A 14,471-nucleotide genomic window follows, 5' to 3' on the forward strand; every position below is an offset into this window, starting at 1 on the left:
ATAATATATATACATAAAGGAGACACATAAAGGAGACAGATAAGGAGACAGATAAGGAGACAGATAAGGAGACACATAAAGGAGACACATAAAGGAGACAGATAAGGAAATATATAAAGGAGACAGATAAGAAAACAAATAAAGGAGACAGATAAGGAAACAGATAAGGAGACACACAAAGGAGACAGATAAAGGAGACAGCTATACATGCATGCATATATGCATGCATGCATGCATGCATGCATGGATATATATATATATATATAATTCTTACCTTTAATAGATTGTACCATGTCTACAGGTATAGATATATTAAGGAGACCAATAGCTGTATAAACAGAGACAAATATGTCTCCTTTTATATATACAGATATATATTCATTAGTATTAACTGTCTCCTTTATTAGATCAGAGAATATATCCTCCTTATTAGTAAATACCTCTAATTGTGTAGGTAATAAACTTAATAATAAGCGCATATCTCTTATTGTCTCCTTTTTTATTACTGTCTCCTTTTTTGTCTCTTTTTTTATCTCTTTTTTTTTTATCTCTTTTTTTTTATCTGTATCTTTTATTATTTTTATTTCTTTATTATTATTATTATTATTATTTATTGTCTCCTTCCCTTCTCCTTCTTCCTCTTCTTCTTCTTCTTTTGTCTCCTCTTCTTCCTCTTTTTTATTATATTCTCCTTGCTCTAGTATCTGTACTCCTCCTACCTCCATTGCCCCCATTGGTCCCCCTTCGTCATTAAAAGGAGACAGGTATAATCGTCCATCCATGGATTTTATCTGCATGCATGCATGCATGCATATATATTAATTAATTAATTAATTAATTAATTAATTAATTAATTAATTAATTAATATGCATGCATATAAAAAAGGAGGAAAGGAATAAACATAATAAGAAAAATAATAAAAAAACAGAAAAATAAACACAATAAATAAATAAATAAATAAATAAATAAATAAATAAATAAATAAATTAATAAACTTACTGTATGCTGAATATTAAATTGAGGAGGAAAGGAATAAAAAAACAAATAAATAAGATAAATAAATAAAAAAAAGAGATAAATAAACAAGATAAATAAGCAAATAAATAAATAAATAAATAAATAAATAAACAAAATAAATAAATAAATAAATAAAATAAACTTACTGTATGCTGAATATTGAATTGAGGAGGAAAAGAGTATATTGCCTCTAATTGTGCCTCTACTAATATATTGTCTCCTTGTTGTATATCTACATCTACTCCTTGTATGTTTATTTCCTTCATTAATTGATTAGTTATTCCTTTTTTTTTATTTATATTATTATTATTATTTATATTATTATTTATATTATTTATATTTATATTATTATCTATAATATTATCATCAAAGGAGACAGTTACATCAAAGGAGACACCTGCTAGTAGATATTGTATCCATAGAGGAGGAGGAGGAGGAGGAGTCCCTTTATTATATAAATAATAATTATAATTATTATTATTTATATAATTATATTTATTTATATAATTATTTGTATATTTATGACGATTAATAGTTAAATATAATAATGAATCTTTTGGGGCTTTATATGCATGCGCTGCTCCTTTTATTTTTATTTTATTGTCTCCTCCCCTAAAGAAACTTGTTGCTAATTGAGAAAAGGAGACACTATCCTCTGGTTGTATAACTCCCTCTAGATATATTAAAGGAGACACTTCTTTTTCTTCTTTTTTTTTTTCTTCTTTTTTCTTCTTTTTCCTCCTCATGCTCGTATTCTTGCTGCTGCTGTTGTCTCCATTTTCTGCTGTCTCCTCATCCCCTTCTTCTTCTTCTTCTTCTTCTTCTTCTTCTCCCTCTATCTCCTTATTATTATTATTATTATTATTATTAATTGTCTCCTTATCTTGTATATTTAATTGAGGAATAAGTACTGCACCTATCTCCTTGTCTTGGTACTCAATAGTGAATATTAATCCCCATAATAAAACAGAGACACCCCTTAGTAAGGGAATATTTATTCCTGTCTCTAATAGTAGGGCAGGAGGGGGACGAATAGAGGTATGCTCCTCCCCTACTGCCCTCCTCCTGCTGCTGTTGCTGCTGTTGCTGCTGTTGTTTGGGGGAGGAGGGGGAGGAGGGAGAGCTGCTGCATGCGTTGGGGCTTTGCTGCTTGGTAAGAAATCATATATACGGAGACACCTAAGGGCAGAGGAGGAGAGACGATTAAGTGTCTCCTTATTGAATAGTCCTAGTCCCTGTAAGGAGACAACGGAGTGTATAGGCACCTCTTGTAAATATAGAGGACCAATAGGAGACAGCAGCAGCACATTTGCTGCTCCCTGTACACCTAAATATACTTGCTGCTGCTGCTGCATAATAGATAGGGCTAATGCAGCAAATGCTGCACCATCATCAGCAAATATAAGTGTCTCCTTTACTACAAAGGAGACACTTTGTCCCTCTTGCTGCACCTCACGGTCACTAACTACTAAGCGGCCTATGCAACGGCCTTCCTCCTGCTGCTGCTGCTGCTCCTGCTGCTGCTGCTGCTGCTGCTGTTGATTGTCTGTTGCTTGCAGTCTCCTTGACGTGCTGCCTGCAGAAGAAGAAGGAGACACCTCATTGTCTCCTGTCTCCTTATCATCATTCCCTTCCTTTTGCTGCTGTTGTTGTATATCTCCTTGCTCCTTCTGCTCCCCTTGCTGCTGCTTCTGCTTCTGCTTCTGCTGCTGCTGCTGCTGCTGCTGCTGCTGCTGCTGCTGCTGCTGCTGTGTGAGCTCTATAAGACGTATATCTACTCCTATTTGTTGTACCTTAAGGGGATAATTGTCTCCAAAGGGACTATTTATATTTGCCTCTATTGTTGCCCCTAATAATACACCATTATTTATATTTATATTATTTATATTTATATTATTTATATTATTATTATTTATATTATCTTCTCCTCCTCCTCCTTCTCCTTCTCCTTCTCCTTCTCCTTCTTCTCTCTCCTTTATAACAGATACACCATCAGGAGACACCTGAGGAGACACCTGAGAAGGAGACACCTGATGAGGAGACACCTGATGAGGAGACAGCTGGTGAGGAGACAGCTGGTGAGGAGACAGCTGATGAGGAGACAGCTGATGAGGAGACAGTTGGTGTAGCTGTAGTCCCTTCATCTTTAGATCATTAAATGCTGAGTTAGCTAATCCTTGTAGATGAGGAAGAGACACCTTGAGGTGTATACGCAGTATTGTCTCCTTGACCCATAAAGGAGCAATATAATTACCTATAAAGGAGACATTTTTTCCCTTAACTATAACAAAAGGAGACAATCCTCTTAGTATATTAGATATAAATATAGATACATCTATTAGGTCCTCCTTATTAGGTCTTATTAATCCTTTTGCATGCAATTCTCCTCCTCCTTCTCTTAGTTCTAATTCAGGTACATATAAATCCCCTAAATATATTAATTTATTCTTTTCTTCTTCTTCCTCCTGCTGCTGCTGCTGCTGCTGCTGCTGCTGCTGTTGTTGTTGTTGTTGATCATCATCATGATGAGGAGAAAGATCTACGGGAGTTGATTGGAGAAGGCGGTTGTTATTGCTGCTGCTGCTGCTGCTGCTGCTGTTGCTGCTGCTGCTGCTGCTGCTGCTTCGTTCTATGAATAATTGGAAGGAGAGACCCTTGAGGTGTATAGACAGATCTAATGGTACCTGCAGAGACAGCTTAGCATCTAATGCAAGTCCTCTAGTGTCTCCTTCTTCTTCTTCTTCTTCTTTATTGTCTCCTTTTTTGTCTCCTTCTTCTGTCTCCCCTAATGTGTCTCCTTTTGCTGCCTCTAAACGAATTGAATCTACTGTAAACTCCATATCCGATGTACCCTTACCGCTGCTGCTGCTGCTGCTGCTGCTGCTGCTGCTGCTGATGCTTACACCACTACCAGCAGTACCACCACTGCTGCTGCTGCTGCTGCTGGTCGTAGCTGCTGCTGCTGCTGCTGCTGCTGGACTAGTAGTTAAGGCCTTAGCTATGCCTGCATCAAGGAGACTGCTGCTGCCTGTGATCTCTAGATCGGAGACATTAAGGAGACCAAAAGGAGACACAACAGCAGCAGAGACACGAGCAACATAAGTTAATAAGGAGGGACCTTTATTTATTTGTGCAGCAACAAAGGAACTAAATGCTGTCCCTTTATCTGCTAATATAAATATATCTTTATTACCATCCAGCTGTATAGACACCTCAAGTATGTCTCCTTGCTGCTGCTGCTGCAGAGGAGCACGAGGAGACACCTCTAATACACCTAGTAGTGTCCTCCTACGAGTTCTCCTTCCCTCCCCACTGCTGCTGCTGCTGCTGCTGCTGTTGCTCCCGCTGCCGTTATCACTGTTGCTGCTGCTGCTGCTGGTTATTGTTGTTGTTGTTGTTGTTGCTGTATCTCCTTCCTCTGTCTCCTCTGAATAAAGGGACACATGGGCCCCTACCTGCAGCAAACGAAGGGGGGCCTCCTTACCTAAGGGATTACGCATATATGCGGAGACAGTAGCAGATATTCTTACGTCATTAGTGTCTCCTCCTGTCTCCACTCGTAGTCCCCTAAAGGAGACACCCTCTATTATACCTAATGAGGGCTCCAACCTGTATACATATATATATACATTTATTTATTTATTTATTTATTTATTTATTTATTTATTTTATTTATTTATTTATATTTAATTAATTATTTATATATACAAATATTTATGCACACATATACATATAATATACATATACATACTAATATAATAATACATACATCCCTCCCCCTCCCCCCCTACCACCACCATCATCATCAGCAGCAACAGCAACAACAACAGCAGCAACAGCAACAGCAGCAGCAGGAGCAGGAGTATACCCTTATCCTTACCCGGAGATAGAAGGTTGTACATTTAATGAATTAAATAATTCCCCTAACCAAGAAGGACGAACATTTTGTTCATCTTCCCTCCATCTAATTGATACCCCAAGGGGCCCCCCATTTACGGCATTATTTATCAATCGAGCTAGCCGAGACGGTTGACTGGGGGCCCCTATATCGGTGGGGGCCCCCTGGGTAGGGGCCCCCACCGAAATGGGAGCCCCCACCTCGGTGGTGGGGGACCCTTCCAAAATAGGAGCCCCTTCCAAAGTGGGGGGGGCCCCAGTGGTGGGGGACCCAGTGGGGGCCCCTATAGGGGCCCCTATATGGGGGGCCCCAAGTGTCTCCTTTTGTTGTGTTGTATCGTATAATTCACCAAATACACGAATAGGGTGTCTCCCTCCCCCTAATACAGCAGAGGGTACATATCCTTGTCCTATTATTATATTATCTTGTGTATCTATTATATAAAAAGAGAGACTACCTGCATATATACGCATGTCTCCTGCTGCTGCTGTTGCTGCTGCTGTTGCTGCTGCTGTTGATGGTGCTGTTGTTGCTGCTGTTGTTGATAGTGATGATGGTACTAATGCTGTTGTTATTGGATCTGTTGTGTCCCCTTCTGCTGCTGTTGCTGCTGTTGCTGCTGTTGCTGCTGCTGCATCTCCTAATAATAGATCAACAGCAAAGGAGATACTGTCTCTCCCGTTGTCTCCGTTAATAACAACAGCAGCAGGAGAGAAGGACAATACACGTAGTCCCTTACTAAGGGCATCAACAGCAGCAGCAAGACCATTAAAGGAGACACTTTGCTGCAAGGAGACACCTTGTATATTTAATAAACCAATAGGAGACTGCAGCAGCAAAGATGCTACTCCCTCTATTATTATTATTGTCTCCTTTTCTCCCCTCATTACTCTCCCGGCAAAAGAAGAAAAAGTGTCTCCTTCCTCTATCTGCAGCAGCACATCTAATGGTAGCTGCAGCAGCAGCAGTCCCTCAGGTGTCTCCTTAAATTCTACAGGGGAATCAAACATTAAATAGTCCCCTCCTTCTCCTCCTTCTCCTCCTTCTCCTCCTTCTCCCCCTGCTGCTGCTGCTGCTGCTGCTGCTGTTGCTGCTGCTGGCGGTGTTGCTGCATGCGCTATTATAGCTCCTGTTGCTGCATCCTTTATCTGTCCCCTAAGAGAGATAGCAGCAAGAGACAGAGGTGTCTCCTTTCCTAAGAAAGGCTGCAGCAGCAAGGAGACAGCAGCAGAGACAGCAATATTATCTGCTGCTGTTGTTGCTTCCCTTATATCTATCTCTGTGTCTCCTATTACTATTGCATGCACAAGAGAAGGAGGCAGCAGCTGCTGTCCCTTTATAGCAGCAGCAACAGATAAACCATTAAATACACTAGATAGCCAAGGAGGAGCAGCAGCACCAGCAGCAAATGATGCCCTTATAGACACCTCAACACCATCATCCCTCCCACTGCTGCTGCTGCTGCTGCTGCTGCTGCTGCTGCTGCTGTCTGCTGCACCTATTACCATCCCTTTTGCTGCTGCTGTTGCTAAGCTACTTAGATCCCTTATACCTTGTGGTGTCTCCTGCTGCAGCAGCAAACCATCAAAGACAACAGGTGTCCTTATTGGATAAGGCTGCAGCAAGACTGTCTCCGTTGCTGCTGCAGCAACTAATGTGTCTCTAAATAATATATGCAGCAGCAAAGGAGGAAGAGACACCTCAATAGGCAAAGGAGACAAAAAAGAGGCCCTCCCTATAAATTTTAGTCCCTTTTCTTCCTTGGATACACCTAAGAAAGAGAGACTATCTAATTGAGGATCAAGGCCTACTACTGCTGCTCCCCCACCTCCTCCTCCTCCTCCTCCTGCTGCTGCAGTATATGCTGCTGGTGCTGCTGCTGCTCCTGCTGCAGGAGACAGAGAAAAGGAGACAGGTCCATCTACCTGTAGTCCCTCTATAAGTAATGGTTCCTCTAGGTCTCCTATCTGCAAGGAGACAGCTGCTTCTCCACTAGCAAAAAGAACAGCACCTGCTGCTGCTGCTGTTGCTGCTGCTGGCTCCTCCTCCTCCTCCTCCTGCTGCTGCTGCTGCTGCTGCTGGGGGGCCCCTATAAGGCCCCGTACCCATTTACCTAGGGCCTCCCCTTGGTCATATAATTCAAAGACAGCATCAACAGTCATCTCTATAAGGAGACGGGAGACACCATCTGTCTCCTCCCCTATAACTATTGTATTTGCTGCTGCTGCTGCTGCTGCTGCTGCATCTGCTGCTGCATCTGCTGCATCTGCTGCTGCTGCTGCTGATCGTACTGTCCCTAGCAGCAGACCGTCTTGTGTCCGCAGCATAAAGTTATAAAAGGCAGCTAAGACACGAAAGGAGACAGCAGACCCTAAAGGAGACAGTGCAACAACTCTTGCTGTTGCTGATACCCTCATGCTGCTGCTGCTGCTGCTATTTGCTGCTGCTGCTGCTGCTTCATCATTAAGGTGTACAACTACCTTTGTTACCTCTAGCTGCTGCAGCAACTTATTTGCATGCAGCCCCGAGAAAAGAGCAGCAAGAGGAGGGAGCTTAGTATTTAATTTAATTAAGGATAGACCCTCAATTAGCCAATCAGGTGCTGCTGCTGCTGCTGCTGCAGCAACAGCAGATGCTGCAGCAGCAGGAAGGGAGGTATAGGAGACAGTTGCCTGAATAAGTGTCTCCTTTTCTTCTTTTATTATAGATGTAAATAAACGTGATAAAATACCAACTGTCTCCTTTGTTACGAATAGTCCCCCTGTATACATATACACATATAAATATATATATACATAATAAGTACTGTTGCTGTTGCTGTTGCTGCTGCTGCTGCAACTGCTGCTGCTGCTGCTTCTGCGGTAGCAGCAGCAAGACCAAGAAGAACAGCAGCAACAACAACAGCAGGAGCAAAAACAACGGCAAACAACAGCAACACCAACAATAACAGCAAAAGCAGCAACACCAGCAGCAGGACGAACAGCAGCAGCAGCACAAATAGCAGCAGCAGCAGCAGCAAGAGCAGCAGCAAATAAGTTACCTTGTAGATCAACAGTATTGGTTCCCCTTTTTAAGGAGACACTTGCTGCATGCATGCAGCCAATGGTTATCCCCTCATAGGCAACAGCAACCAAGGTGTCTCCTAGTGCAGCAGCAGCAGCAGATTCACTATTAATAATTACTCGTGTCTTTATTATTATTCCTTTGTCTCCTCCTGCTGCTGCAGCAATTGCTGCTGCTGCTTCTATTACTTTTGCTGCTGTTGTTGTTGTTGTTGCTGCTGCTGCTGTCTCTTCCTCATCATCTGTCTCCTCTCCTGCAGTTGTCTCCCCATCATCATCAACACCATCTGCTGCTGCTGCTGCTGCAGCTGGAGCAGCAGCAGCAGCAGCAGCAGCAATAGCAGCAGTAATACTACCTGTCCCCTTAACAAGAAAAGAAGAAAAGGAGACACTATTTAATCCCCCTAATCCCCTAAAGGAGACAGTATTATATACAGGTATATTAGATACAGTAAGGGGACCAAAAGGAGACAATAAAATAATATTTGCTGCTCCCTCTATCTGCAGCAAAATATCTTGCTGCTGTACAAATGCAGCAGCAAATACACCAAAACGTTTTGCTGCTGCTGCTGTTGATGGTAGCACCAGCTGCGTACTTAATGGTGCTGTTACCTCTACTATACTTGCGTCTCCTCCTTCTCCTCCTTCTCCTCCTCCTGCTGCTGCTGCTGCTGCTGCTGCTGCTGTTGGATCGTCTCCTTCTTCCCCGTCTCCTGCTGCTGCTGCTGCTGCTGCAGTACCAGGTCCTGCTGGCCTGCATGTAAGAGAAGGTAGATCTATCTGCATAGTGCCCAGGTGTACATACACCTGATTAGGGGTAAAGTTATTAATAGTAGTAATAATACCTGCAGGTGTAGGTACTTGGGGTGTCTCCGCAGGTATAATTGCAGCAACATTAGCAGCAAAGGAGACACTCTGCAGCAGCAGCAGGACATTATTACCTAGAGGATTATTAATATATATATTAGTTGTCCCCTCTAAGGGGACAATTGTATTAGATACACCTAACCAATTAATATTTATTTCTTTTATTAATACTTTTCTTATATAAGAGGAGACACTAGGTAATAAGGGGACAGGTACATCAAGAGACAGTCCCTCTAATGCCTGTACTATCCATCGAGCAGGAGGAGGATATGTCTCTTCTTCCTCTTCCTCTTCCTCTTCCTCCTTTTGTCCCTCCTCCTCCTCCTGCTGCTGCTGCTTCTGCTGCTGCAGCTGCTGCTGCTGCTGCTGCTTCTTGGCCTTTTTCTTATCTTGTTTATATTTATTTATATAAGGAAAGAAAGACATAAGAGACAAATAGTCTTCTGTCTCCGTATTAGTAGAGAATATAACCTTCATCTTAGGCCTGCTGCTGCTGCTGCTGCTGCTGCTGCTGCTGCTGCTGCTGCTGCTGTTGGTGCTGTTGGATACAGCAGCAGAGATAAAACTCTCTAATGCTGCTCTTGCTGTCTCCTTTGGTCCCTTAGGTTGCAGTCTGCCTATAACAGGAAGAAGTGTCTCCTTTTCCCTAATAAATAGATTAGGTGCAGCAGCAGTACCTAAGGAGACACCATTATATATAAGTTGCATGCATACAGGCCCAACAGCAGCAGCAACAGGGAGAGCAGCAGCAACTGCTGCCTCAGATAAGAATAACCATGAATATGTCTCCTGTTTAATAAGAGAGAAGGAGGAGGCAGCAATATTATATAAATTGTCTCCTCCTCCTAGTCCTATTAAGGGTATAGCTGCATCTAATTGCATGCACTGCAGCAAGAGAGGACCTATATTTATATTTATATTTATATGCATGCATGTATTAATAAAGTGTATATACACCTCATCTGCTGCTGCTAGTCTCCTTATAAGAGACACTAATGTGTCTCCTTTGTCTCTTAGTAATAAATTACCCTGCATAATAAAATCTATATCTATCCATGCTGCTGAGGAGACTAAGGGGGCACCTCCTCCTGCTGCTGCTCCTGCTGCTGCTGCTGCTCCTGTTGTTGCTGATGCTGCTGATTGGTCCTGCTGCTGCTGCTGTCCTCCTCCTGCTCCTCCTGCTGCTCCTGCTGCTCCTGCTGCTGCTGCTGCTGCTGCTGCTGCAGATAGACGACGAGGAAGAAGATTTGTATAATCATTTGTCTTAATAAAAGTGTCTCCTTCCTCATCATTAACACCTATACGCATAATAGAGGAAAAAGGAGACAATAAGGAGACAGTGTCTCCTTTATTGTCTCTTTTTTTTTTATTCCCTTTTCCTCCTCCTCCCCCTCCTCCCCCTCCTCCTCCTTCTTCTTCTTCTTCTTCTTCTTCTTCTTCTTCTTCTTCTTCTTCTTCTTCCTCATCAAGACAAGGAGCATCTGCTGCTACCTCTCTTACTATACCTACAGGAGACAAGGAGACACTTATATCACCAACTAATTGTCCCTTTGCTGTATCTGTATGCATCTCTCCTTTGTATTCTATCTGCACACAACAAGGAGACACATTTATTTATTTATTTATTTATTTATTTATTTATTATATTTACTTATTTATTTATTTATTTATTTATTTATTTATTTATTTTATTTATTATTGTTGTTTATAGGTGTATATAGTTATATACTTTCTTTGTCTCCTTTTATGCTTGTGGTGTCTATCTGTCTCCTTTTTTCCCCGTGTAATGCATGCATGCATGCATGCATGCATGCATGTATATTAATATGTATATATATACCTGATTAATAGAGATAGGGGAGTTATGACCAAGAGGATTAGCTATACGTATAGTTAATTGTGCATTAATTAATACATTATTATTATTATATTTATCTTCTTGTATATACATGTCCCTTAATCTTAGTCCCTCTATCATGCTTATTGCTGGGGTGTCTCCTCTTGGTTTAGGGGCTAAGGAGGGACGTTTTTGTCTCCTTTTCTTATTATTAATTATATTATTATCTTCTCCTCTTTCTCCTCCATCTATTGATGTCATTATTGTTGGTCCTGCTGCTGCTGCTGTTGTTGTTGTGTCTGCTGCTGCTGCTGCTGCATCAGCAGCAGCAGCAGCAGCAGCAGCTTCCTGCCAACCCTTACGGGGCCCCACAGTTACACCACGTACTGGTGTCTTGAATGCAGCAGCAAGAAGGGCAGGAAGGAAAAGTGTCTCCGAGCAGGAGACACCTTGTGCATCTAGCATAACTTCTTGTCCTGATAAGGATTTAGATAACATAGAAGAAAGAGCAGCAAGAAAGGAGACATTTGTCTCTTGTTTTCCTCCTTCTCCTTCTCCTCCTCCTTCTCCTGCTGTTGTTGCTGCTGTTGCTGATGAAGAAAGGGGAGAAAAAGGAGACAATTGGGTAGATACGTGGTGGTTATTTTGGTGGGGTTGTTGGGTAGTTGGAGACGTCGTCCTATTGGGATCGTTATTGGGATCGTGTGTGGGGTTGTTGGGATCGTAATTGGGATCGTGTGTGGGGTTGTTGGGATCGTAATTGGGATCGTGTGTGGGGTTGTTGGGATCGTTGGGATCGTCGTCTCCATTAGAGACAGAAGAAAGGGAACGAGGAGGAGCATGCATATTAATAATTTGCCCAATAAATGTATAATAATTGTCTCCTTTATTTAATGATAAAGGAGACAAAGATTGCATATAACCTAATGGTATACCCTCATAACTTAATAAGAATCTAACTGTCCCTATCTTATTTATAATTGTATTACTCTTATTAATAAATCCTACCTCTGCATGCATGCGTAGTGTCTCCTTATCGCTACTACTCATGTCTAGGGATAATACACGAAAAGGAGACACTCCTCCTTCTTCTTGTCTACCTAATAATGCAGGACCTATACACACATATATACATACACACATATTTATTTATTTATTTATTTATTTATTTATTTATTTATTTATTTATTTATTTATTTATTTATTTATTTATAAGGAGAGGGAAGAAGACACAAAAAAGGAGACACATAGAAAGACATAAAAAGAGGAAAAAAAAGACAAAAAAAGAGACAAAAAAGGAGAGAAAAAAGGAGACAAAAAAGGAGACAGAAAAAAGGAGACAGAAAAGAGGAGACAAAAAAAGGAGACAGAAAAAAGGGGACAGAAAAAAGGAGACAGAAAAAAGGCGACAAAAAAAAAGGAGACAGAAAAAAACAGACAGGAAAAAGGAGACAAAAAAAAGGAGACAGAAAAAAGGAGACAAAAAAGGAGACAAAAAAGGAGACAAAAATGGAGACAAAAAAGGAGAAAAAAAAGGAGAAAAAAAAGGAGAGAAAAAAAAGAGAGTATATATAATTTACCTTGAACATTAACAGAAAATGTATAAGGAATATCCTTATATGTTATACCTAATGCCCTTATATTAGCTGTCCCCTCTATTAGCCAAGGGACAGTCCCCTTATTAAGGAGAGAGGAGGAGAATTGTGTCCATGTGTCTCCTTGTTTATTAATAATTAATTTAGTATATAAATATATTTCTTGCTGATTCCTTTTTATATATATAGAAGGAAAAGAGACAGTACCTATCTCCTTACCTTCCCATGATGCAGCAGCAGCAGCAGCAGCAGAAAATATTGTATTAACAGGAGGAGGAGACAATAAATTTATCCTTATTGTTGCTAATAATGTGTCTCCTCCTACTGTCTCCCTTACTACTGTCTCTATTACATTAAATTTACTATTAGCTACTATAGATCTAACAATAAGAGGAGACACAATATATATAAATAAGGGTATACATATTATTAATAATATACATAAGATAAGGAGACACCAGCATAAATATCTTCTTCTTTTCTTCTCTTTCTCCTTCTCTTCTTCTTCTTCTTCATTGCATGCATGCATACTTCTATCATTATTATTATTATTATTATTATATATATATCCATCTAATACACCATCTCTAGCTGGGGGGGCCCCCTGGGTGGGGGGCCCCCCAATACTGGGGGGCCCACGCACTCCTGGAGACGTTGTTGGGGACCCACAGGGGGCCCCTACTACTAGGGCGTCACCCATTGGGGCACCACGACGCTGAGATACCCCCCATCGTCCAGTCCCTTTAGGGGGACATATAGGGGCCCCTTTCGTTGGGGCCCCCTCGGGGGCCCCCATTGGGCACCCTTGCCCGGGGGACACCCTCTCTCTTAAGAACCCGTTCTTAGGGGACTTCTTCCCATTTGATGGTGAATGCACCTGTGGGCTGGGGGGCCCCAGGGGCCCCTCAGGTAGAGGAGACTGGAGAAGGGGCCCCTCATGCATCATAGAGGGTTCAATTCGTGGTGGGGGCCCCTCGGGGGCCCCCTCAACAACATTATCTCCTTGTGAACAATCTAAACTCCATAAAGAATAGCTGCTGCTGCTGCTGCTGCTTTTGCTGCTGCTGCTGCTGCTGCTGCTCTTCTTCTCCTTTGTTGGGCTGCTTGTCTCCTCTTGTGGGGAGGAGGGGCCCTCCCCTTCCTCTGGAGGCCCTGCTGCATGCATTGAAACAGCAGTAGCAGCATCTGCTGCTGCTGCTGCTGCTGCAGCAGCAGGGGAAGAAGGAGCAGCAGATGCAGCTGACGGCGAGGGAGTCATAAGAGACAGGGGAAGAAGAAAATATAAAAAACAAAAGGAGACACTAAAAGGAGACACTTAGCTGCTGCCAGGGGGGAAGGGGACAACAGATAAATAGCAAACAACGGATAACAGCTGCTGCTGCAGCAGCTGCAGCAGCTGCAGCAGCGCCAGCAGCGGCGGCAATAGCAGCTGCTGTTGTAGTTGCTGTTCAGCAGCAGCAGCAGCAGATGCTGCTGCTTGTAGCAGACCTGGGGGGCCCCCCTAATACACAAATATAAATAAGGAGTATATATAGTGACCAATGGTCCCTTTATAGCAGCAAAAAAGGGTACTAGGGGGCCCCCTTCCCTCCCATTATAAGATTATATGACCCTAGGGGGGCCCCCAGCAGCAAAACTGGCCCCACAGCGCTGCTGCAGCACACCTGCATATCACCCGCTGCTGCTGCTGCTGCTGCTGCTGCTGGTAGTAGTTGTTGCTGCTGCTGCGGTAGTGATGGTGTGTGGTGGTGGGGCTGCTGCTGCTGCTTCGGCCCTGCCAGCTCGTGCTGCTGCTGCTGATCTGCTGCTGCTGCTGCTGCGGCAGGCGGCAGGCGTGCAGCAGCAGATCAGCAAGCAGCAAGCAGCGAGCAGCAGGAGCTGGCGCTGCAGCGGGGAAGGTCAGCAGCAAGAGCAGCAGCGACGTGCAGCAGCAGCAGCAGGAGACTGTTGGCAACAGCAAAGAAGGGGGCCCTCTCAATGGGGGCCCCGCTGTTGCTGCTGCTGCTGCAGCTCTTATCAACAAACCTAACAAGTTGCTGCTGCAGCACTTCTCTTTGTTGCTAATGGCAGCACAGCAGCAACAGCAGCAGCAAAACAAAAAAGAATATTTATTGATTAATAAGTAAAAAGGGAAGAAAACAAACGCCTTCGCAGCAGCTGTGCACAGCAGCAGCAGCAGCAGCAACAGCAGCAG

The 14,471-nt window shown here is 42.8% G+C and overlaps 1 protein-coding gene across 1 annotated transcript; it reads right to left on the reverse strand.

Moving 5' to 3' along the window:
- Positions 1–2,233: 2,233 nt before the first annotated feature.
- Positions 2,234–11,528, reverse strand: EMWEY_00042380 (hypothetical protein, conserved; the record flags this gene model as incomplete). The annotated part of the gene is made up of 7 exons (XM_013482763.1): positions 2,234–2,253; positions 2,406–4,627; positions 4,899–7,260; positions 7,648–7,677; positions 7,957–9,522; positions 9,874–10,432; positions 11,070–11,528. 7 exons carry the CDS (start codon positions 11,526–11,528, stop codon positions 2,234–2,236), a joined length of 7,218 nt encoding a protein of 2,405 aa, XP_013338217.1.
- Positions 11,529–14,471: the final 2,943 nt, after the last annotated feature.

The sequence above is a fragment of the Eimeria maxima genome, genomic scaffold (assembly GCF_000499605.1).
Source record: "Eimeria maxima Weybridge genomic scaffold, Emw_scaff757, whole genome shotgun sequence".
NCBI classification, from domain to species: domain Eukaryota; phylum Apicomplexa; class Conoidasida; order Eucoccidiorida; family Eimeriidae; genus Eimeria; species Eimeria maxima.